This window comes from Panthera uncia (assembly GCF_023721935.1).
Source record: "Panthera uncia isolate 11264 chromosome C1 unlocalized genomic scaffold, Puncia_PCG_1.0 HiC_scaffold_4, whole genome shotgun sequence".
Classification (NCBI taxonomy): domain Eukaryota; kingdom Metazoa; phylum Chordata; class Mammalia; order Carnivora; family Felidae; genus Panthera; species Panthera uncia.
Window position 1 is genome coordinate 18,432,008 of NW_026057585.1, and position 26,646 is coordinate 18,458,653.

The window sequence follows — 26,646 nt, forward strand, 5'->3', positions numbered from 1 at the left end:
TTTCAAAGTTAGACATTTCTCAGGGTAAAAATTAAACTTCTATATATGCATGAATTTTATGTGCATATATAATTAGAATCACCATATGGAACTGAGAGGATAGACTAAATAGTACATATGAGCGCTAACAGAAAGCTAAGGACAATGATGAGATTATATAAGAATTTTATTTGAGGGTTTTTTTAAGTTGAATCAATGATTTTTTTGAGTATATAGTCAACAAAAACTAAATGGAATAAAACAGTGTTTTAAAGAGAACAGAAATTGTGGCTATGTTCTCTTCTCTGTGTGTACAGTCAAAATTAACAGGATATCATAATTTTAAACTAATTTTTATGTTTTGAAGGTAGGATTAGAATATGTTTTAGTTTTGAACTTTCACTTTATTTTATTTCATGTTCTTTTATTAGATGAACCTATTTGTTCCAAAATAGCTAAAAAAGAGATGAAAAATTACCACAGTATAATCATACGTTCCTTCTTTTCACATACTGATAAATATAAAATATCCGACAGCATTATTTCAAACCATAAATGCCTGAAAAAATGGTAGATGGCTTACTGAATTGCAGTTTGTTTGTTTTTTAATGCTACATCTAAACTATCTGTAAATAGGGTTGAGATGTGTAGTATTCCATAATGATTAAACAGGTTTAAACAGCAAAGCATTTGCTTTTTACCAAATTAAACATTCTTTCACAATATGGCATTCTAAATAAAGTGCAAGATCTGCAGTTTCTTTCAACATCAATGCACTAGAGTTTTGAGATGCATATCAAAGCAAATATCCTGTAAAGCATATAATACTGCAGGGGAAAATGTTTGATTGTGTATTCTAGACACTTAAGGATGTATCATCCCTGTTTTCCTTTTCACTTTATAACTTATGAATTATGTATTTCCCTAGGGTTTCTCAATTTACAATAGCCTAAATAAGAAATAGAAATATGTACTTGGAATAATCTTTTTATGTGAAGAATTGATATTTTTGATATGTCCCAAGTTTGGAGGGTTATTTATAACTGCTATCAATAGCATAACATTACTAGTTTCTATTTCCAACTGATGAAAATGTTAAGAAACTGATTTTTCTTGGTAAATGTGTCCTCAGATAAAGTTTGCAAGTTCATACGAAATTATTAGCTTCTAGGAATTAATACTCATTTCCTCTAACTCCTTTATGTACATTTATAGAAATGATTTAAAATGCATTATAGGGGCCCCAGGGTGGCTCAGTCATTTGGGCATCTGACTCTTGATTTCGGCTCAGGTCATGATCCCAGTGTCATGATATCAAGCCCCATGCCGGGCTCTGCACTGGGCATGGAGCCTGCTTAGGATTCTCTCTCTCTCTCTCTCTCTCTCTCTCTCTCTCTCTCCCCCTCTCCCTCTCCCTCTCCCTCTCCCTCTCCCTCCCTCCTTCCGCCTCACTTCCATGTTTGCACTCTGTCTCTAAAATTTGAAAAGAAAGATGCATTGTAAACACAAATAATGTCTAGCATATTTCTCATTAAGCCTGAATAATTAGAATTCCAATACTCCTCCTCTTCCTCCTCCTCCTCCCCTTCTTTCTTTTTCTTTTTTGTCATTTTAGCTTATACTACTAGAATGTGGTGAGAGGGCTGATTGATAACTGTTTGTAATATAAAAAAAAACAAATATCAGTAATTAATATTTATATTTCACTATTTACACAGTAATTTTGCAGGTCTGCTTATTATATTATGACACAGTTATGACTATTAGAGTACTTTCATAAATGAAGCTCAGAGATAATAAGTAATAGATCCAAGATTACTCAACTAAAGGGTGGTTAGACTTGAGACTCTGAATGAAGCAGTGATTAGAATATTGATGTCCATTGTAGAGAAAGGGGAAACTTCTTGCACTGCTGGTGAGAATTCAAACTGGTATAGCCACTCTGGAAAACAGTGTGGAGGCCCTCAGAAAGTTGAAGATAGAACCACCCTATGATCCAGAAATTGCATTACTAGGTATTTATCCAAAGGATACAAAAATGGTGATTTGAAGGGGCACATGTACCCCAATGTTTAGAGCAGCACTATTAACAAAAGCCAAATTATGGAAAGAGCCTGAATGTCCATTGACTGATAAATGAACAAAGAAGAACTAGTATGTATGTATGTGTGTGTATGCACACACACACATACATACATACATACATACATACAATGGAATATTACTCAGCCATCAAAAAGAATGAAATCTTGCCATTTGTAATGATGTGGATGGAACTAGAGTGTATTGTGCTAAGTGATATCAGTCAGAGAAAGACGAATGTCATGATTTCATTCATATGTGAAACTTAAGAAGCAAAACAGATGAACCTAGGGGAAGGGAAGGAAAAATAAGATAAAAACAGAGAGGAAGGCAAACTGTAAGAGACTCTTAACTATAGAGATCAAACTGAGGGTTGCTAGAGGGGAGGAGGGTGGTGGGATGGGCTAAATGGGTGGGAAGCATTTTAAGGAAGTCACTTGTTACGATTAGTACTGGGTGTTGTATTTAAGTGATGAATCACTAAATTTTACTCCTGAGACCAATACTACACTATATGTTAACTAACTTAAACAGAATCTTGGAAAGAAGAAAAATAAGAATATTGATATTCAGCATGCAACATCTGTCAGTTCTCCCACTTAAAGCAAAATTTCTGTAAAGTGTATCACATGCCTCAAACAGTTTGAATGTAAAATGAGAAGTGAAGAAAGAAAAAAATCTGGCCACTGCAGAGTTTTATATTTTCAACCTAGAGAATGTTTTTACTTTAATTGACATACATCAGTTTTAACCAGTATTCTTAAAGGGTTTCTGCTACTGGTACAAGTATATGGTTCTTTCATGCAGTTACATTTTTATCAGAACTATTTTTTTTCATACTTTTTATGCCACTTTTTTCTAACATAGAGTCTTCGGCATTTATCCTGATAACATGGTCTCAAGAAATCCTGAGAGTTTCCATTACTCATTTATATTCCTTTTAAAATGTGCTATTGGGCAACATTATTTTCCCTACTGATGATTCATCATGCATTTCTGATAAGATCAGAAAATAGTAGATATGAAATATATTACCTTACTTTAAAAAATATTAAACTAGTAGAACTAAATAGGTATTGCTTTTATTTTAACATAAATGAGATTGTTTTATGCTGTTCTGATTTGCATATTGATTTAACTCAATTTGGGACCTAATGCCACGGAGCCAAGTCTCTCAAACCTTAATGAGTATCAAACCTATGAAACAGACTGCTGGTCTCTTCACTCCAGCATTTCAGATTTAGCTGGTCTGGATGAGGCCTAAGAATTGGCTTTACTCATAAGTTCACAGATGATGCTAATGATGCTGGTCTGAGGTCACACTTTGATATCCACTATGATAGGGTGTTAGTGACTGAGGTGAAAGTTAGGTTTTCAAACCCAGCCTTAGAATATACTTGAATATAATTTCTTTGTGATCAGAGATTTAACAAAGTGGCATGGTTATTTTTATACAAAATAGATTCTAAACTGAACTAATTTAAATTTATGCCTGAGGATTAATAATTTTCTCTTTGAAGAATATTATTAGACACATTCACATTTAAAATAGCACATATCTTCTATGAAAATGATTTTTATCTATTGTTAATGGAATGATGTAGAGAAATTTCCCACTTTTATATCAATACTTACAGAATTTCAGATTCATTCATGAATTAAAACAAATTAAATATATTTAAGTAGCCCCAAATACTACTGTTACATAGTACTAATTGATACCAAAGCTATTCTTACTTTCTCCTGATGATCAGGATTTCAGTTTAAGATATAGATGTGAGAAACTAAGGAATGGAAAAGGCTCATCTACTTGATCTCGTGAGACAGGAATTATAATCCTCAATCTATAGATGAGAAAACTGAAGCTCTCTTTCATTAGCTAATTTAAATTGCTAATAAGAGAGGCTGGCTTCTATCCCAAGTCTATCCTATTCTGAGCCCATACTTTTTATATTACATCATACTACTTGGATCAGACCCATCGCTCTTAATACTTTAAATTCACAAAAATTATAGACTGGCACTTAACATTTTCTTTCACACCAAAGCAGTGTCTGTAGAGAAAGGAAAAAAATCACTCATGGTAGGCTTGAAGAAGATACAATTGTGAACACTCCTGGTATACCTTGTTACAAGTTAAAACAGTTTGCTTTCTATGTACTATGTTAAATCATTATTGAAATTATAATTCTAAAATTCAGTCCAATATGAATAATTCTATTTATAGAGAAACTGTATGAATATTTTGCCTCCCCCCCTCCCCCACCAATGCCTTTCTGTTGCAGGCACTTGTGACCTATATTTTGTAACATTATCTTGGCTCTGATTTCATCAATCACATACTAACCATCTTTTAGTGTCAGTTACGCTTCTTCTGACAGAATCTCTTGCCTGCATCATTTCATTTGTCATTAATTTCAGGACAAGGATATTTTGTGTTGTCCTCAATATGGAGTACCCTGACTTTTGTATTAAAAAGTTTGTGGGGCGCCTGGGTGGCTCTTAAGTGTCCAACTTCAGCTCAGGTCATGATCTCGTGGTTCCTGAGTTCGAGCCCCACATGGGGCTCTATGCTGAGAGCTCAGAGCCTGGACCCTGGTTTGGATTCTGTTTCCCCCCCTCTCTCTCTGCCCCTTCCCTGCTCGCACTCTGTTTCTCTATCTCTCAAAAATAAACAAACATTAAAATTTTTTTTTAAGTTTGTTAAGTAATCAATATGAATATTTCCATGGGTAGGGTCAGGGTTAGTTGTTGAAGTCATGTCATAATTTTCATAAAAATATGATTTAGCAAAATAGATAAGTACCTTATCCTTGGACCATAAAAAATATTAGGATAGAGATAATTATATGAGAAAAATTATTTACCTTATTATTAAATTTACAAATCACTTTTTAAAAAAAATGTTTATTTTTCAGAGACAGAGAGACAGAGCAGGAGCAGGGGAGGAGCAGAGAAAGAGGGAGACAAAGAATCTGAAGCAGGATCTGAAGAATTCTGAAGCTCAGAATCTGTGCTGAGCTCTCAGCACAGAGCCTGCTGCAGGGCTCAAACCCATGAACCATGAGATCATGACCTGAGCAGAAGTCGAATACTTAACCAACTGAGCCACTTAGGCATCCCAGAATCTTTTATTTAAATGATTTGTAGATTTAATTGGGGTGCCTGGGTGGCTCAGTCGGTTAAGCATCCGGCTTCAGCTCAGGTCATGATCTTCTGGTTCATGAGTCAAGCCCCGCCTTGGGCTGTGCCTGCTTTGGATTCTGTGTCTCCCTCCCTCTCTGCCCCTCCCCTATTTGCACGCCGCGCGTGCTCTTTCTCTCTCTCTCTCTCTCTCTCTCACAAAATAAATCAACATTAAAAATATTTTTGAAAAGATTTTTCAGGAATTATAGTTAAAAATACTATCTTAGGAGTTTGCTTAGGAAAAGTGGTTATCAAATGTCATTTGACTGTCAAAAATTTATTGAGGTTTTTTTTTTAAGTTTCTAGGAAATATTGTAATTTATTTGAGCTTAGCACCAAAATATTTTATTGAATCGATGTGTACTCTGGAAATCCCTTCTTCTAAAATTAGTGTGTTTAAAAATTTATTCTTTTTCTGTTGTAAGTCCATGTAAATCAAGTCTTATTTCTAACTGCATATTTATGTAACCAATGTTAAGTTAAATATCAAGCCATGGAATTTTAAACAAAATTATTTAGAATTCTGATAAATAAACCTTAAGCATTACTAATTATTTTTGAACTCTGTCATATTACCAAAACCAAACTTGCCCTATGGATAGTAATATGATTCTCTAATTCATGCCTACTTTATGTATGTTTATTATTTCTCATTATTTAGGGACCTCCTGGCTTACCTGGTCTCAAAGGTGACCCCGGTTCCAAGGGTGAGAAGGTGAGAATAAAAGCATGTGTTATTATAATTTTGATATGCTAATAGCAGAGACAATAATTTTGCAGATTAGAATCATTCCAAAGGAAATTTCAAAGAATATCTTTGTCCTTTTAACCAAGGCAAAAGCTTCCAATCCTCTGCTTCCCAGATGAATTTAGAGAAGAGAAAAGATACAAAGTCATAGTGAAAAATGTATTCAAATCCATTGTTATATTTTCTCAATGTCCCCTTGTAGGAACCATATGGAGAAAGCATATGGTTATACTAAAATAACTCTTCAGAAAATAAACAGATGGAATAACAAAATGCCCATTTTATGTTTTTAAACATGAAAATAACAAATTTAAACTAGAATACTTTTGAAATAGTAATTTGATCTTCCAGAAAGTACACGGAGTTGCACCAAATAATTATGGAAAATAAGCCTTTTTACAATGGCGTTAATGTTTTTTTGGGTCATTTTTAAATCTCCAAATGTCTCTTAAAGACCACAGAGTCTCTGAAGGATAGAAATCATATCATATAAAATATCATGCTTATTAAAATAATGAATTTTCAGTTTATTTGATCAATATGGTCAAATATACATATGGTCATTATTGGTCTTTTAGGGAATTACTTTTCAGTAAATGAAACACTGAAGATGATTCTTTTAGAAAGCATTTTGTTCCCTAATACTTCTCTCTATAAACAAAAGATTCACTTAATGTAAGCGTAAACGATCCTGTTAGGTAAGAGGAAAGAGGTTCTTAATCCTATATATCATTCAGAAAGGGTTAAAGTTTTTATCTTTTTTTTTTTTTTTTTGCTTTTATGTTCCATAAAATTAGTGTGCAATTACTTTATGACTATAATTTAATATATGGTTGTAATTTACATATGGTCAAATTTCTTTTCTCTGCCTTCTAAAGGGACATCCTGGTTTAATTGGCCTGATTGGTCCTCCAGGAGAACAAGGTGAAAAGGGTGACAGAGGACTCCCTGGAACTCAAGGATCTCCAGGAGCAAAGGGGGATGGAGTGAGTAAAGATATAAATTATTTTCCTGCTCCTTTCCAAACACACACACGCACACACACCTGTGCACATTCCATTAAACGTGACCAGCAGGGTGATTTAGAGCATCTTTAACCTCTTTAAGTCAATGGTTTTTTCAAAAAGAAATTTATTTAACCTTAAAGTAATAATTTAAAAATATGTCAAGTTGGAAATCATAAAGATTACAGTTCAATAGTTAATTACACAGCAATTTATTGAATCCCCAAAACATACAAATCATTATTCTGAAGGCTACATAAGTATAAATATAGAGACATTGAAGCAAACAGGAAAAAAATACAGATTATCTTACAAAAGTTATTTCTTAGGTTCACAATGGAAAATTTCAGGTTATTCTTATATACTTTTGCATAATCTAAGTTTTCAGTGTATGTTGCCCTGCAATATAGAGAGTAGCATAGCTGAGGAAAACTCTAATTTGGATGATTCTCTTTACAGGGGATTCCAGGTCCTGCTGGTCCCATAGGTCCCCCTGGTCCTCCAGGCTTACCCGTAAGTGCGAGACAAAAGAATTTTGTAAAGGAAAGTTACACCAAAAGAGTCATGATTTCTCCAGATTTTTATCTGTACTTTTGCCTTTGCATTTTGTCTAGGGTCCTCAAGGTCCAAAGGGTACCAAAGGCTCTACCGTAAGTACTTCTCCCTTTGGACTTTGATTGTTCAGTGAAGCCTAGTCAAATGCCTTGTTCTCTGTTTATCTTGTTCCTTTTGTTCCTAACAGGGACCTGCTGGCCAGAAGGGCGACAGTGGTCTTCCAGGGCCTCCTGGGCCCCCGGTAAGTGCATGGGAACAAAAGTGATGTTTAGGTCTGTTCACACCCTAAGACTGCCGGTGATTTCTCCAAATTTGTAAGAAGGACAAAAAAAGACATTCTGTCAAAGTGGTGATTTTTCTAGGAAACAGCAACTCCATTAATTACATAATCAGATCCACATGCCAAGGCGTGTCTTTTAATTGATGCGTTAACTGTATATTATGATAATCTTGTTTGTATTTATTTTGCACAAAAATTATATACTTTTTAATGTCATGTTTTTATGAAAGCAACTGACTATAGGCCATAAAAATACATACATACATATACATACACATATATGTGTGTGTTTGTGTGTGTGTGTATCTGACCACACTAGGAATAAAGACAAAAGTTCAGATATTTTGCATTTTTTTCCCTACTGTATATAATGGTCATAAAAGCAATAATAATTTCTAACATTTATTAATGCTGACATTTTCCAGGCTCCATATAACTACTAAGTGATAGATCCATGTGAAAAAACATTAGTCTCCTCTCTTGAGTTTGTTACCAAACTATATGTGTATTAGTTTGCTAGGGCTGCCATGAGAGGCACCACAAATGGGGGCTTAAATAATAGAAACGTATTCTCTAACAAATTCTAGAGGCCACAAATCTTAGATCAGAGTGTGGGCAGAATTAGGTCCTTCTAAGGGCTGTGGAGGAAGGTCTATTCCATGGCCCTGTCCTTGGCTCATAGATAACTGTCTTCTCCTATTTTTTCCCTTCAAATTCTATCTATGTGTGTCTCTGCACCCAAATTTCCTCCTTTTACAGGGACACCAGTCATATTGGATGGTTTCCCATTGGTGGATACCCCCCCAATGCCCTTACATTTACTTAACTAATTATATCTACAGTGACCCCATTTCAAAATAAGATCTTATTCTAAGTACTGAGGCTGATAGCTTCTACCTATGAATTTTGTGGGACACAAATATAACAACATGGATTTAACTATTTGGTATAGTTCTACTTTTACACATATGCAAATTCAAATATGTCTGCATTTATTTTTTTTTTTTATTTATACAGTTTTAAGTTATATTTGAAGCAAATTAATGTGTATTTTCAGAAGTTTAATGTTTCATAATATAAATTATTATCAAGCACAATAGACAACTCATTAGTTAGGTTAAGAACCTTAAAATGGTATTTTAATCTTCAGAGACTAAAATCTAGTTGTGGAGACAGGACATGTAAATAAGGACTAATTAATAAATAAGAAAGTTACATACAATATATCCACACAAAACTGGGTTACACTACTTATATAGAGAAAGGTCCAGGGGTGGTTAGGCAGGTCAGTCACTTAAGCATCTGACTTAGGTCATGATTTAACCGTTCATGACTTCGAGCTCTGTGTCAGGATCTGCACAGTGCAGAGACTGCTTGAGATCCTGTCTCTCCCTCTCCTTCTGCTTCTCCCGTTCGTGCTGTCTCTGTCTCTCTAGGAAGAAAGGAAAGGGAAAGGGAAGGGAAGGAAAAAGAAAAGGAAAAGAAAAGAAAAGAAGTTCCAGAAATCATCTGATTTGTGTGTCTACCTCAGTATCTCCACTAGATTCTTTTTAAAAGAACTTAACACAGTTTCTATATAAATATTTATAACATGTGTATGTATATGTAGTAACAATTAGAGAAAATATTGAAAGTAGGGAAAACATTGAAAAGCTACATCAACTATAATTCCTCATAATAATGACCTCATCAGTAATAATTATGCAGAATATTTCACCTTAGGAAGCAGTTACACGCACATTATCTCTTTCACAGGGTCCACCTGGAGAAGTCATTCAGCCTTTACCAATCTTGTCACCCAAAAAAACAAGAAGACATGCTGAAAACATGCAAGCAGATGCAGGTGAAAATATTCTTGACTACTCAGATGGAATGGAGGAAATATTTGGTTCCCTCAACTCCCTGAAACAAGACATCGAACATATGAAGTTTCCCATGGGTACGCAGACTAACCCAGCTCGAACGTGCAAAGACCTGCAACTCAGCCATCCTGACTTCCCAGATGGTATGTTAATAATACATGTCACAGCAAAGGGACTGAGCCTCTAAGTTATGAAGGTGCATGGTCAACCCATTACTTCTAGTTAAATGTTTGATATAGACTCTAAATAAACTAAAGTAAATGATTATTAATTCCAGTCTTGTAAACAGAGAAAGTCCTTTATACTGTGTAATTCAAGAACTGCTTCAGAAAATCCTTACCTGCTTACATAAGGTTTCATTAAATTATGACAAGATCATTTTGGGACAATTATAGAACACAAATGCATTTTTCCCCGTAATAACTATCATAGAATGGGTTTTATGTGTGCACACATGTGTACACATTAGTATATATTTATATCCTATAACCGAACTTATTTTACCTTGATATGAAGTTAACATGATTAATAGCATAACTGAATCATATTTTACCTATCAGTTTAATAATAATTTGGTGAACAGAACATTTAAGACTTAGCATAGTAGCTTGGGGCAAAAATTTATGTCATTGATCCACAAATAATCAGAACTGTGAGCAATTCATTTGTAATAATAATCAGGATAATTTATTATACCTATTGTTTAACATAAACCTTATCATACCCTTCCTGAGAAGCAAACAGTTTCAAGTATCATGAGTTAGTTAATAAACTCACACAATTACTAAACTAACAAGGGGCAGATATTTATGTGATCTTAAATCTCCCACTTTATATGGAAATATTTTGTCACTCTTTTTACTCTTGGGGCAATATTATTTTGCACTATCAATCATATAAGAATGTTATAACTGAGATATAAATAAGTCAGTACAGAGAGAAAAGTTTAATGTGATTTAGAAACAGCCACCACCATAAAGGAAAATGTCATCAAATCTTCCTATCTTAATCAAGCATAGCCTGTTAAAACTAAAACACAGGTAGCTATTAAGGACTCCATTCAAACTAATGTCCAAGGTTTTCAAATTTATAATATGTTTATTTGGAAAAGATATGTTTAGTTCAATAGTAATTCAGTAATTTTAAAGAGAATGACTCAGACTTCTGCTCTTGCTGAGACAATCATACATAATTGAAGTTCAAATGTAAAAGATTACAACACAAATAAAACAAATATGATTAATTAGAACCTGAGCAGTCAAGAAAAATTTTTGTGAATTTGGGAATGGAAAACTCATTGTGGGCCACAGCTCCCCGTGGTTTCCATATAATGACCAGCGTTATTAATTCCTTAATGGGTTAATTAATTGCCATTAAATATTAATTAACTGACTTAGCAGTGCCAGGCACTGTTCTTCAGGCAGAGATTTGTAGACACACAGAAGAAATAATGCCCTTGAGCTACTATTATCAAATGAAGGACACAGGAAAAGTGTAAGTATTAACAATAGCATATTATGACAGATACTGTGGGAAAAAAATGAGTATTTAGGTAAGGTAAGGATGATCCATTTTGTGTAAAGGATGTTAATATTTGAAGAGGTGACATTTCAGCTGAAACCTTAAAGAGGTAGCCAGTCATGCAAAGAATCAAAAGGTTATTTCAGGCAGAGGATATGGGTCATTTGATAGGTTTAAAGAGGACAAGATCTTGGTGCCTTCAAGGAACTGAAAGGTCTCTATGGCTAAAAAATAGTGAGGAAAGTGAAAAATGACTTGAAGTAATTTGGAAGGAAGCAAGGTGAAATCAAAGGAAGCTAGTTAAAGAGCTGTTGGTTTAATCTAGGAAAGAAATTAATGGTGACTTGATTTAGGGATTTGACAGTAAAAATAGGAGAGGAATAAATTAGAGGTACACTGGACATGGTTTCCAGAGTATACTGAATTTACTGAACAGACGTATCTTAGTAATTAAGCTATTATTATGTTATCTGAAGGAAATTTAATGACAATATTAACCGAATAAATCAAGAGAAAAAATGCTTACCACAGAATTCAAAATTATAGGGGCACGTGGGTGACTCAGTCAGTTAAGCGTCTGACTTCAGCTCAGGTCATGATCTCGCAGTTCATGAGTTTGAGCCCTATGTCAGGCTCTGTGCTGACAGCTCAGATCCTGGAACCTGCTTTGGATTCTGTGTTTATTATTTTTGAGATAGAGAGAAACAGAGAGACAGAGTGCAAGCAGGGGAGATGCATAAAGAGGAAGACAGAATCTGAAGCAGGCTCTGAGCTGTCAGCACAGAGCCCAATGAGGGGCTCAAATCCAAGAACCATGAGATCATGACCTAAGCCAAAGTCAGATGCTCAACTGACTGAACCACCTAGACACCCCCAAAAGAATTTTTTAAAGTAATGCAAGAAATGATTCTTAAGGCTAAGTAGATTCCACCATCTCCATTGTTACAAATGAATAAACCAAGGAAAAATATAATGATTATTATACTCAGATTACTTAAGTAGTAAATAATACATATAGGATTTAGGGTTAAGTTTCTCTGATTCCAAATGCATGTAATTTATTATAGTGGATAATTAAATGTTAATATTTGAGGAGGTGACATTTAAGCTGAAACCTAAAAGTAACAGGCAGGCTAGAAATAACAGAGTGTTCCAGGCGAAGTACATGGGCAAAGCTTTGATGCAGACAAGACAAAGGGTCACTCTTTAACTATCTGAACTCCTATCCCAATTTGACCAAAAACATAAAAGGGATTCTTGTGGGAAAATATCCATCAATATTAATTTTTTTATTCTTCTAATAAAATGTGTATACCATGCAATCAATTTTTTATTTAAATGTATTTTAACATGACATATTTTTCCCTACTTCTAGGTGAATACTGGATTGATCCCAACCAAGGTTGCTCAGGAGATTCCTTCAAAGTTTACTGTAATTTCACGTCTGGTGGCGAGACTTGCATTTATCCAGACAAAAAATCTGAGGGAGTAAGTACCAGTCTGTTTTGGTGGTGATTGTTGACAGTTCCTGCCATGTTTTTGCAATATTGAACTAAACAGGAAAATTATACTGTCATATTTTCATTTATCTGCTTTTCTTACAGGGTAATTAGAGCATTTCATTTGCATAAACATGAATAAGACACCAAAGTGATGCACAGAGTTAACAAATACTTCTCTCCTTTATTTTTTTTACCCAGATGTATTCTTTATGCACCTGCTTGTGCTCTAAAATTCTATGGTTTTCCATGACACAGCACAGCTGATGCTTAAATTTTAGTGCATGTATAGTACTCTTCATTCCAATGACACGACAGAACTCACAGCTGTATATGATGTTCAGAATACACAATTTATAATCGTTTACATAAGAATATTTGTCTACATTTGCATACTTTTTAAATGTTTTGTCTCTTCAAACAGATTTCTTGATTTTCACCTAGCAGTATCAATATATTTGAGCTAAAGGCAAATTACTAATATAGGGAAAGGCTTTTCACTAGCATAATTGTATTCTTCAAACAGTTTCTGGTGGTAAATGTTGCCTTTATTTGTATTCTTTTAATAAATCACATTCTTAGTAAATGGTGTGGGCATACAGAGGCACAGAACCTCCTTAGGGCAAGACAAGTAGCTTTAAGTGTGGCTAATCTCTTTAGGAGGGAAGTTAAGTTCTCCAGTAAAGGTTGGGTAGTAGGAGCAGGAGACAAAGCAACTTCTGTTTCCCATCCAAACTTGGCAGCAAAGCATAATAAAAGTTCCTGTAGCTGCCAAAGAAATAAGGGAACGTGGAAATGCCTCTCTTTACACTGATAACTCAAATTCCCTGTAGTGAAGCCTTATATACTGTTACATTTTGCTGATCTTGCAAAGCAAAACAATAAATGCAGATCTATAAAGGGTTCTAAACATTCTTCCCAGCAGGAGATGATTACGCTTGCTTCCTGCAATGACTCTTCCATGACACCCTTAGTTACTGGCTGAATACTTTCAGGATGCTTCCCTTGGCTATGAAATACTGATGGGATCTGTCTTGATGACTGATTCCGACTGGTATTGTGAGGGGTTCCTTTACAGGGGATTGCTTCTGAGTTCCACCTTTGTTCCCTACAGCCCTTAGTATGCCATCAGCAGGTTGTTCTCCACCCCCCCTTCTTCTTTTTGAGCAATTAAACAGGAAGAAAATGACTCAATCTTCACTAAGTGGGAAGTCACAGGATATATCTCAAATCATGCTGTTTATCTCATTTTCTGTAATTCAGGATAGACCATTTTAAAACTTCTTTGGCATCTTAGTCTTACAGAAAATTACTGATGCATACATAAACAATACTGTTCATAATTTTTACCTACTTTCTAATTTTCCTGTTCCTTTGCAACAGGTAAGAATATCATCGTGGCCAAAGGAGAAACCAGGAAGCTGGTTTAGTGAATTTAAGAGAGGAAAACTGGTATGTTATTACCTCAACATGAAATGGTTTATCTTAAACTTCATAAATGAAGCTCAAATTATATATCTTAGACCCTGACTGTGAAAGTCTGAGTTATACTATTTAGGATTCCATGTGTTCTCTGGTTTGCTCCTTCTATATCTCTTAGACCACAGTTGTATTTTAGAGAATTTTTCTAAATGTTTTCTATCAAAATACATGGAAATATGCTAAATTCAATAAATATGATCAGATAAAGTATGCATTTCATTAAGTACCTGATAGACATCATAAAAATGAATTATGTTAGAAATATCAGGTATAGAGAATGTAATATGTGTTTAGTGTCTCAGACTCTATATCTTTTTTTCTGTTTGAAACCTAATTTATTTTTCTCTATTTCAGTAAAAACTTTTGGAAGGCGAAATGTTTTTTTTTTTTCTTCTGATCGTTACATTTAGAAATAAAATTCACTGACTGACCTGACCTTTTATTTGGATTATTGCACAAGTTTACTTAGATATTTTCATACCATTACCAGTTCACTATTAATAATTTTTACAGGTATTTTAAGATTAGATGCCAAAACTAAATTTATATTATAAAAGCTGTTTACAAATACATGTGTATTCAAAATAGTAATAAATGTATTTAAGTGAAAGTTTTTCACTTATCCCGATAATTATTCAACTGTTTAATGTTCTTTAAGAAGCTATTATTGATGACTATTTTATGGTTATTCATCTTATGCAAAACCTACACGTTAATTGACAACTTTAGTGAAGTTTTCCACTTGACATAATTCTTCAGTTCAGTCTTCAAGTTACATATTAAATATCCATGTGACATTCTTACCTGTGTAGAATTTAAAAATACATAACACAGAACTGTGTGTGTGGTGTTATTTTTTGTTGTTTTGGTTTGTTTACCTTACTGTTCATTTCCCAAGTTTTTTTTTTTTTTCCTTCAACTGAACAAGGCTTCTCATTATCTGAGCTGTTAATCAGTAAGGATTAAGTAAATTCAACAAAAGAAGCAAGCCATAGATAATTACCTTTACATTAATCCATAGTCTAGGTAAATTTCCTACTCAATTTTTTAAAAATATCTATGTGCAGCTGACGCCAGTCTTTCAATTTTACCCAATAAAACCATTTATGAATTTAATAAAGGATTTTGATAATTTTTAGTTAAAACTACTTTCCTGCCCTAAATGTAAAATAAGTATTTACTGACTCACCATATATTCTTTTGCGTTGTCTTGGGCATTATGCTTGGTGCTGGTGACACAGTGATGAATAAGTACATTGTCTAAGAACGAACAAACAGGCAGATCTGTGCTGGAAATAGAAGACAAACATCTTAGAAAACTATGGCGTCAAAAAATGCAGAAACATGTTTAAAACTTTGGGTCTAGTGGCTATACTATGAAATTTTTAAAGGAGTAGGTGAAATAAAAACACAAAAATAGGTAACTTTCCATTGCACTGAGATTCCTCAGTTCTAATTGTTTCACTATTTTGCAATTCTATAATTTCAAAATATACACAGAGGCGACTGGGTGTCAGTTAAGCCTCTGACTCTTGATCTCACCTCAGGTCATGATCTCACAGGTTCATGCTTGGAGCCCTGCTTCAGGTTCTGTACTGACAGTGCAGAGTCCGCTTAGGATTCTCTCTCTCCCTCTCTCTCTGGCCCTCTCCCGCTCATGCATGTGCGCTCTCCATCTTTCTCAAATAAATAAACTTTAAAAAAATAAAACAAATAAATAAAAAGATCCACAAACATAATGAAAGATCTTTTGGAAACAAAAGCTTTTCTTTTGGAAATTTTTAATGTTAGGAAAATGAAGCATTGAAATAAAGTGAATATTTTTCAAAGATAAGTAGTGCTCATAGTAACTCAGGTGGGAGTACAATAGTGATTTCATAGAATCCTGTCCCTGGGTCTTATGACCCTCCTTGCCCACTTTCATTCCCTAAGTGAAAATGGGACAGTTGATTCATCCACATGCTTCTGGGATCACAGTTCACTGTCGACAGTGATTTTATTCTTTTATAACATAAAAAAGTAAAAGAACCTATGTCTGTCTTTTTATTCTTTTATTCCCAGCTTTCCTATTTAGATGTTGAAGGAAATTCCATTAATATGGTGCAAATGACATTCCTGAAACTGCTGACTGCCTCTGCTCGGCAAAATTTCACCTACACCTGTCATCAGTCAGCAGCCTGGTATGATGTGTCATCAGGAAGTTATGACAAAGCACTGCGGTTCTTGGGATCCAATGATGAGGAGATGTCCTATGACAACAACCCTTTCATCAAAGCACTATATGATGGCTGTGCGGTGAGTATAATCACTTCCCTTCTTTCACAGGGTGAGAGGCTGTGTGCAACCATCTCAGCTTGGCCCTAAGTCAGGAGTCTCTCATGAAATGGATGTCTGTTGTTTTTAAGATCTGATGCTTAACACTGGCATATTGAAATATATTAGAAGCCACTAATATTCACATACATACACACAAACTCTGAAAATTACATATAGGCACATATTTAAAAGCCATAACAGAAGGTAATCTTAGATCATATGCTATTTGTATGGAATTATTCCTGATATTTGAATACTATTATATCTAGTCATTCTTGAAATAAAAATAATAAAAAACTTTATTTCATTTGCTTCCTTCATCCATGATTCTAAAATGACAAAGGAATCAGCATTATACCATTTACACCATAGCTAATACTTACCCCTGTATTTTGTCCATAAGGGCTTGTCTGTTGGGACTGTGTTATGCCAGGTTAGGCAGTTACTATCATTTTTGTGATTTCTATCCTCTGGAACCATCCTTTTCACACAATGGGAGTTCCATTTAAGAAAATGATACAGAAAGCACACTAAAAAAACTTGGTTTAGCTGATGACTAAAGAGAGGTCACAATTATAAATAAATAGGTCCATGCCTTCAACAAAGTGAGTATGATACCCACAGATAAAAGAAAAGAAAGTATATTAAAAGTAGCAAGTGTTTGGATTTCCCAATAGTAGTGTACTGATAATCATTCATAAAATTAATATATAGCAGCAGAAATGCTTTGACTTTTGACCTTATGTACTATAATTTCTATAATGTATTTAAATTTTTCTTAAGAAACCTTGACATATATTTATGGACACACACACATGTATATATATGCATATATTGTATGATTATAATGGTAAGAATATATTCTTATGTAGGAGTCTAACCCAATACTAACATCAGTTTTCATATTAAACTGTATTTATCAATTCAGTAAGATTCTCTTCATCTATGCAGTGTATCCAAATATTATAGTTGAGTGGTAACAGCTAAATATTAAATGCAGCTGTCAACGTTCAAAATTTAAAACTACAAATGACATCAGTGATAACAAGAGTTAATTACAACATAGATAATGGCAAATCTGCTTCTTACTCTCTTCTTTCTTACCCTCCTGCCTCCATTCAGAGGCTAAGGAAAAAAAAGCATATATGTTAAAAGCATGAAATGATTGTATAAATTTTTCTTTCTGCTTAATTTTACAGTCCAGAAAAGGCTATGAAAAAACTGTGATTGAAATCAATACACCGAAAATTGATCAAGTACCTATCGTTGATGTAATGATCAATGACTTTGGTGATCAGAATCAGAAATTTGGATTTGAAGTTGGTCCTGTTTGTTTTCTTGGCTAAGATTAGGACAAAGAACATCTGAAATCAACAGAAAAAATATCTTGGTGCCACCAAGCCATTTTATGCCACATGCAAGTTTTGAATAAGGATGGTATAGAAAACAACTTGCTGAGTATATACGTACCGATTAGAAATCCCGATGCCCTTGTGGGGGCAGAATCACATGACAAAAGCTTCGAAAATCATAAAATGTAAGATAGTGTGGCTGAGATGGAAACAGGCCTTATTCTTGATTCCCAATTTTCATCTCTCCCTTTCCTATTTGGATTTCTTTGGTGCTGTAGGAAAAAAAAAACAGAACAATATATATTCATAAAAGATATGGTGCTCATTCCCATCCATCAAGGATGTGCTAAAAGTATGTTTAATAAATTGTAATTATTTTATGTACAGTTCTATACTGTTATCTATGTGTCCATTTCCAAAACTTGCACGTGTCTCTGAATTCCATCTGACTCTAATTTTATGACAATTGCAGAACTATCATGGCAATAAATATATGTATTATGAAAAAATAAAGTTGAAATTTCTGATGACTCTAAGTCCCTTTCGTTGATTAAAAATAAAATGCCTTTGTATATATTGATGTTGAAGAGTTCAATTATTTGATGTCGCCAACAAATTTCTCATAGGGGCAAAAACCTAGAAGATTCTTGGAAGCACACTTGGATCAACTCTTCTCTACTGACAGTAACTTTGCTGAATTTCAGCCAAAAATACCATTGCATTTTAATGCTTTATTCAGTGCTACACCTCAACCTTCTTCTTTTCAGAGTCCAGAATTTCACAGGATACTTGTATATATGGAAAATAAGCAAGTTTATATTTTTGGACAGGAAAATATGTATAAGAAGCTATTTTAACAAAGCAATGCTTCCATCAATCAGATGTACAATTTTTTTACGACCTTATCTCATTGTTTCAGTGTGCTTCAATCATGCAGATTAATATTAAAAGATGGGAACTAAGCAATTATTTATGAATTTGTTCATTGTTATAATTTCTAATCAGTCAACTTCTTGAATTTGATTCCAAGCTGCATATTATAGTCTTCAGATATTATTTTCCTGCACCTATCCAACAATTACTATTCCTTTTCTTTCAAAATAATATACATTATTTGACCTGCCTAATTCCTAAATAACATATGGGTGGATTGTTACTAACAGTGCTTGTTTTAAAAGTCATACTTATTAAAACAATCAAAACCTTTTTTTTCCCCCACTAAGGTATTTTCTTCCAGGTAGCTTGATATAGCAATAAAATTTAAAAATTACAAATTGAACTTTGTATCTATTTTAAGTAATATATGTAAGACTTGAAAATAAATGTTTTATTTCTTATATGAAGTGTTAAATTAATTGATACCAGATTTCACTGGAACATTTTCAACTGATAATTTATCACAAAAGAGCATACCTGTAATATTGAAATTAAAACATGAACACTTGTCATTCAGAAATTCTTTTATTTTTGAAATCAAGTTTGTAAATGTCCTTTAAAGAAGGGAGATATGAATCGTATAAATAAACTCAAGTCTTGTCTACCTGGATTAGTCACTCTCTTTCTTAAATAGGTTCCAAATTACTCTCTCTTGCAGAAAAGGTTTTGATTCTGTTTCTTGACCGTACAGATTAGAATAGTTTTACACTTCTGGAAACAAATATTAACCTTCAGAGATCAAATGTTTAAAATTCTCCACATGTCAAAAATAAAAACACCCCATAGTAATACTCTGTTTACAAAATTAAGGTAGGTTATACTTAAAATTTCAGAAAGATATTTTTCATAATTAAACATTTTGCAAAGTCTCAAACATATGTTCATAATGTCAGCACTACAAATATTTCCAGATCTTTTGTTTGAAATACAGCCTCTAAATTATACACAAAGTGTATAATATGTAATATGTAATGATGTTTATCAAGAGAAACTCTATACATCAGGCAATTTAATGAATATATGGCAATAGGAGAGAATATTTTGCATATTGACATGCATTGGGGAAGCTGCACTATTTGTCCATTTAAATGAAACAGGCTCAAATTTGGCACTCAGTAGAATTAATGAATAAATAACTGAATCCCCTATCCTTTTCTATGCCTTGACATCTGGATATGGCCTTCCACATAGCGTTGGAGTTTTTTCTCTCCTTTATAGTTGATTTAATCTGAACAAAAAGAAATTCAGTGGAAGGGAAAAAGCATATAATATGACATTCTACTCTTGGCCCAAGTATGGATAAACTATGGAGAATAATATTCATCTTGGATGGAACCTGGCATGAGTGGATGCACATGAAATTTGGCATTACTCTTTAAAAATAAATACAAAATAACAAATACAAAAAAACATTACGGAAGTTACTATTTTGAATGAAAAAAGTATTGCAACAATTTATTAACTTAAAAAATGGACCCATACCAAAAGTATCACAAAATCCACATGGAAAAAAAAATCAATGTTTTCATTAATTACTTTTGTAATACTTTTATTCTATGTCTTTATGTTTTGGCTTCAATCTCTGAATGCCTCTTCATATGAGAATTTTCTAATTTAATTTCCGATAGAAAGAATGTTTCTCTAACTTAAAAAATGACTTTTATTATCAATAGCTTAGAGCTATTTCTTTCCATTTCACATCTTGTTACTGGTAAGTATTTAAAAATTTTTAGGTTATTTTTTTTATTAAAATTTTTTTTTAATGTTTATTTTTGAGACAGAGAGAGAGTGGGGGAGGAGCAGAGAGAGTGAGTGAGAGATACAGAATCGGAAGCAGGCGACAGGATCTCAGCTGTCAGCACAAACCCCAATGCAGGGCTCAAACTCACAAACTGCAAGCTCATGACCCGAGCCAAAGTTAGATACTCACCTGACTATCTACATAGGTAGCCACCTAGGGTGCCCCTAGGTTTTTTTTTTTTAATTTAAGAAAATCTCTATACATTTATTTCATATGTGCACTACAAATCTGTGAGAATTTTCCACAAGCTAGCTTCTGATTCTGCACATTTTATACCTTGTTTTCTCTCCACTACCAATAGATTTCAGGCTCTGGGCACCATAAGATACATGCATGCCATGATACAAACTCTGTCCTCACACTTTTTGTTACAACACAGTAGGTGATAGGATTATTCCAGAAAGCCATTCCTATACCAGGATTACTGGCATTAACTATACATGAACATTAACCGAAAGCTGTATAATTATACCCCAACCATGTAAACCTATTCAATAAGCTCTAAATAAATGAATCTCTAATTGAATTTCCTCCTTCCTGGCTTCTTCCTTACCACCCAACACAAGAAAAAAATGTCAAAGAGAAATTGGAGTGGAAAGACAATACTCCTAAGAGATCATAGTTAAAGAATACTACTTGGGCAAATCATACCAATTATAAGACCATGAGAACATATTTCTAGCCGATCTCTCAAGGGCTTAGATGGGGTCCATGAAAGAGAAAGATCCAGAAGCACAGTCCTCTGTATGCTGAGCAACTGTGAAATAAGTGAATTAATTAAGGGCCTAGCACACCATCAGCTAAATGGATTGTTGCTACTGCTCTAGATTTCCTACAGTTACTATCACCACCCTAGTGTAAGTTCCTTTCTAAAACATAACCATTAGCATATGCACTTACACTGCAGAACTTTCATAAAGATTTAATTTAAAAAATGTAAAAAAAAAACATTATACAAATTGCATGATCGCAGAGGCCCAGATTGCCAAGTAGGATGCCATGAAATCCAAGCTTTTTACAAATGAGTCACAAAGGAAACAAAACAGGAGCAGCAGCATAAGCCTTGTAAAGACCCAGGAACTGCACATTCATCAGACACAGCTTCTCAAATCCTCTTTTACCACTATATGTTTTGCTCTCCAGAAGGATGAGTTTAGTAGGCTTTAGAGTCTCTCAAATTTTACCCATTTCTAATCTCGTATTGGTATAATGGTCATATAACTAATAATTCTTCATATACCTGCCGCCCAGAGATCCACAGATGGCAGGATTATTTACAATTGAAAACCTTGCAGAAGTATATCCTGCTAGAAGATTCCGGGTTCAGTAATTGGCACATAGCAAGTCTTCCAGATTTCTCATTTATTTTCTCTCTAGTAAATCCATGGTCTATATTTATAAGGAGATTGTTCAGTATCAAAACAGAGGTAGAAAAGAGCTACAGAACCACTGTTAACTCTTTCTTTCTAAAAATATAAGTTGAGATAACTTCAGAAATGTTTTGTGTTACAAAACCAGGACTTATTTTATAATTATCCGATGATGGCATTTCTACCTATAATACTATTTACAGGAAGTTGCACAAATATACTGAATACATTCCCATTTTAAAATTACCTATATATGTCTACAAAGAAATAAAGAAGTAGGCTTTTTTCCATAATGGACACATTTGGAAGATAAAAACCATATGTCCTAGTAGTAGATCTTATTCTAGTGACAACCAAGGGCACAAAGTAAGCTAAAGAGTCTACTACCTTAATTTGCCATCACTTAGGGTCTCTGGTATAAATAAAATGTTATTTTTTGGCTCACTGAGGGAAACACACAAATTTTCCCCTGAAGTGGCATACACTTCTATGTTCAACACTGGAAAGGCCAGACTGAATTAAATAAAATGAACAAGTCCCCTAAGAAAGAGACAGATTTGCAGGTCCCCACATCAACATAGTAGAAAGGTCTGTGTAACCAATTCTTTGAAAATATGAGTTTTGGCATCTTATCTATTTCAGGAAAATGAAATTACTGAGTAACAGTTATCATAGCTAATATTCTGTAAGGTAAAATGTATTTTAAAAATATTGGATGAAGAAATTGTGGTTTATCTACACAATGGAATACTACTTGGCAATGAGAAAGAATGAAATATGGTCTTTTGTAGCAATGTGGATGGAACTGGAGAGTGTTATGCCAAGTGAAATAAGTCATACAGAGGAAGACAGATACCATATGTTTTTACTCTTATGTGGATCCTGAGAAACTTAGCAGAAGAACATGGGGGAGGGGAAGGAAAAAAAAAAAGCTGGAGAGGGAGGGAGCTAAAGCATAAGAGACTCTTAAAAACTGAGAATAAACTGAGGGTTGATGGGGGGTGGGAGGGAGGGGAGGATGGGTGATGGGCACTGAGGAGGGCACCTGTTGGGATGAGTACTGGGTGTTGTATGGAAACCAATTTGACAATTTCATGCTAATAAAAAAAAATCTTGAATTGTATTTTTATGTGAATAAAATTTATTAGCTATATAGAAAGAAGTACATGTTAGATAAATTATTACCTAGTTATTTCCACATAGCTATAGAGATTTTTCCATCACTACTGAGAAAAATGAGTGGAAAAAGAAAACCACTGATAACAACAACAAAAACCCTAAAGGTATTAAGTATTTAACTAAAAGTAGAAAATCAATATGACTAGGTAAGTTAATATTTTATTTTATATTTTTGGTGAAATAGTTGAAAGTCTCATCAGATTTTTTTTCCCTCTGTGCAGGGGACTTCCCAACTTCCCAGACCCTGCCATCCATCACTCCTGGCCTTTCAACCCCCACTGCAGGAAGAGAGTGGGAGAGGGAAGGAGGAACATGACAAGGTAGGAGGGAGATAGCTAAGTACAGGTAAGGGGGTAAATTTTTTAAGTAGGTATTTTCTAAAGATACAGTCAAGTGGTTTTGAACCATGGAATACTGATACCAGAAATCTTGATAATCATCTAATTATTAATTGATCAATGAGCAAGTATATGATTTAGCACCATGATGAGGCTAGGTTTCTACCATCAACTTTACAAAAGAATTATGTCATAATGGGTCTACACTGTATCCTCATTTACAGTTTAATAAAAGAAATAAAACACCACATCTAAAATAACAGTTTATTATCAAGGTTCTGACTCTACAGATGTGTGGAGAACTGAAGGAATAATAAACGTTAATTTGTAAGTGTGCTTCATGAGAAAGACGGTAGGTCTACAAAATGTTTTGGAGTCCAGATGGGTGTGGGTGAGTGAGAGAAGGAAGACCACTTCATGGAGAGAATTCCAGAGGCACATGTGAGTGTGAAACATGAAGAGACAAGGAGTCTGATAAAATCCCAGTGGAATGGTACAATGCCAAGTCCTATATTTAGGGTAGGGTTATAAAGACTTGAAATTCATACAAAAGAGTCTAGATATTATGCAGTAGATAATAAAGAATGAATGCTGGTTGTTGAGTAAGATAAAGTCATAATAAAAGTCATATTTCGGATCATTCTATGCTGGATGGATCTAGAAGTTGAGTCAGACAATAGGAACAAGTGCCATAAGGCAGTTCCCAAAATTTAAGTGGGCAATAATACAGATTTAGATTACAGTAAAAATACCTGCATGACTTAAAAGGAAGGGACAAGTATAAAACAATTTTAAAGAAGAAATTACTATAGTTTACCATTTAAAGATATTCTAGAGCCATTCACCGGATACATCTAAACTATATTTGGCTAGCCTTTAAGAACATATATTATAAAATCAGAGAAAAGAAAAGTTATATTTATAAAATCTGAAGAGCTGATGGATCCCAGTGAAATAAATGATATCTGGCCCAACCCTATCAATTGGCTTTGTATCTCCTCTCGTATCTCATATACTATTGCAGAGTACATATGAAAATAACTTGTGATTGCTTCAACAATATGTGCTTACAACACTACAAGCAAGTACCCATCTCCTATATTAATAACAGTTCATGTACATTATCAACTACAGAACACATACATTTATAGAGATATCAACTGCTAAAACTTATTATATAGCTGTGTCTTCTGATGTTGAAATTTTCATAAGTAAAAATTGGGGCATAAGGAATAACCAAATACATGGGAAGTCTGGGAAATAATTATATATAATTTATATGAAAAAATATCATCTAGCTGTAAAAAGATTAGGGCATTGTAGGCACTCAATATATATTTAAATATGTAAATACACGAAGGAAGAAATCATATCTATATGCTCTCTGTTGCCTGCATTTGGAGGTGGAACTTTTTATAGGTGGATTATAAACACTGCTTCCACTTTCTTATCCACCATTTACTCTTCAGTCCAGCACAGCTGAACTCATCCTCTGCGTCATATTGAAACTTTTCATACCATAAAGAATGGACTATTCATCAAATCCAATGTGTATTTTCACAGAAATGACAGCTTTTTGTCAAAACTGGCTCCCTTTCCTGTGCTCCTAATCTCAGTTAATGACATTTCTGTTCACATAGTCACCTGGGCCAAAACATTCAGAGTCATCATGAATTGCTTGCTGTTCTGCTGGTCAGTGATCTATTTCTGTTAATTCTCCTTCCTAAATACCATTCACACCTGTGGATCCCTTTCATCTTCGTTACTACTGCCTAAGTTTGGGTAGTGATTTTTTTCACCACAAAATTTAGTAGCTTGCTATATAATTTCCTATTTCCAGCCATCATTATCCCCAAAATCTAACTTCTGTACTGAGAAAAAAAAAAAAAAAACTTCTTTATGTGAAGTACAAATGCAGACAGATTACTCTCATTTACAAAATTCCTCAGTGGTTTTCCATTAAATACAGCATTGTCTTTCTCTTTTGTTTTACTACACATGAAAAATACATTTACAACCTCTCTCTTCTCTCTCTTTCTTTTATCCACAAGCACCTCACATAAAACTGAAATAACATCTTGCATACTCATATTGATCCACCCTGATTTGTAATATTCCATTTTATGGTATTATATTTCATCTCAGAAAATATCAGTTGTATCCAATAAGCTGATAAATTATTTACTCTTGAAAATACTGGTCAAGACTATAAAGGTCAAACACCTTAAATTGTTGAGCAAGACCATCTGGGATGCTTCCCTATTTTTTTTACACTCATCTTTGGATAAGTTTACATTAAAGAGCCACATTCTGCAAGACCTGAGCACAGGGAGACCCAGACGGCTGAGCTCTGGCCACAGTGGTTCACTTTGTTCTCACATGTCTAGGTATACTGTGACTTGATATTACCATATAAGTTAAATGTCATGATCCTGTTACATGTATCAAGATTTTGCCTAAAGGCATGTTCACTGCAATACTGTATCCAATATCATTGGAAAGATGGAAAAAATCTAAATGAATACAGTTAGGGAATTGATTTTTTAAAAAGGTAATAGTACATTTATAGATTGAATGATAAGGTTATTTAATTCAGCGTTAGAAGATTTAATGACGTGAGATGTTCCTAATTTATTTCTAAATTAAAACTTGAAAAGTCTAGAAAGCATCAAATGAGATAGATGATCTTTCCTATGTTGGAGATAAATGTAGCTTCTGCTCTGTGTTTCTTCTTTTTAATCATCATATATTGGGGAAAATCTGCACAGATACTCTGGTTCTGTCTTCAACAAAAGGCACGGCAATTAGTAATTTCCACATAAAATGGTCATTCGTAACAAAAAGGAAAGATGAATTATGAAATAAACACCATACGTTAAAAACGGAAGATCTTCAAGCTAATTCCAGTGACTTCATTCAACTAGGGCACATGGAGGCAGACTCAGTGCTGGATTCATACTGTACACTGGCATCTGTTACTAAGGATTTTAAGGCTTCTCAGCAAGAATCCTTCACAGTGATGCACATGTGTATGCCTCATTTGCATTATCATCTGAAGCACTAGGATTCCTGAGGTCTCCACGTTGTTGTCATTGAGCAACGCTTAGGTGGAAAAAAGGAAAGCTGATGTACAGATGTAGATTTTCAAAGAATCCC

At 34.0% G+C, this 26,646-nt stretch overlaps 1 protein-coding gene across 2 annotated transcripts in view; it reads left to right on the top strand.

Moving 5' to 3' along the window:
- COL11A1 (collagen type XI alpha 1 chain) overlaps nt 1-18,223 on the top strand; it is a 218,620-nt gene extending 200,397 nt beyond the window's left edge. For both annotated transcript variants that reach the window (XM_049616699.1, XM_049616700.1), the window contains 10 exons: nt 5,909-5,962; nt 6,874-6,981; nt 7,459-7,512; nt 7,614-7,649; nt 7,742-7,795; nt 9,590-9,839; nt 12,593-12,705; nt 14,100-14,168; nt 16,260-16,493; nt 17,714-18,223. In XM_049616699.1, the coding sequence (XP_049472656.1) occupies nt 5,909-5,962; nt 6,874-6,981; nt 7,459-7,512; nt 7,614-7,649; nt 7,742-7,795; nt 9,590-9,839; nt 12,593-12,705; nt 14,100-14,168; nt 16,260-16,493; nt 17,714-17,860 (1,119 nt within the window). In that variant the 3' untranslated portion in view covers nt 17,861-18,223. The remainder of the gene's footprint in view (nt 1-5,908; nt 5,963-6,873; nt 6,982-7,458; nt 7,513-7,613; nt 7,650-7,741; nt 7,796-9,589; nt 9,840-12,592; nt 12,706-14,099; nt 14,169-16,259; nt 16,494-17,713) is intronic.
- The last annotated feature ends 8,423 nt before the right edge of the window (nt 18,224-26,646 follow it).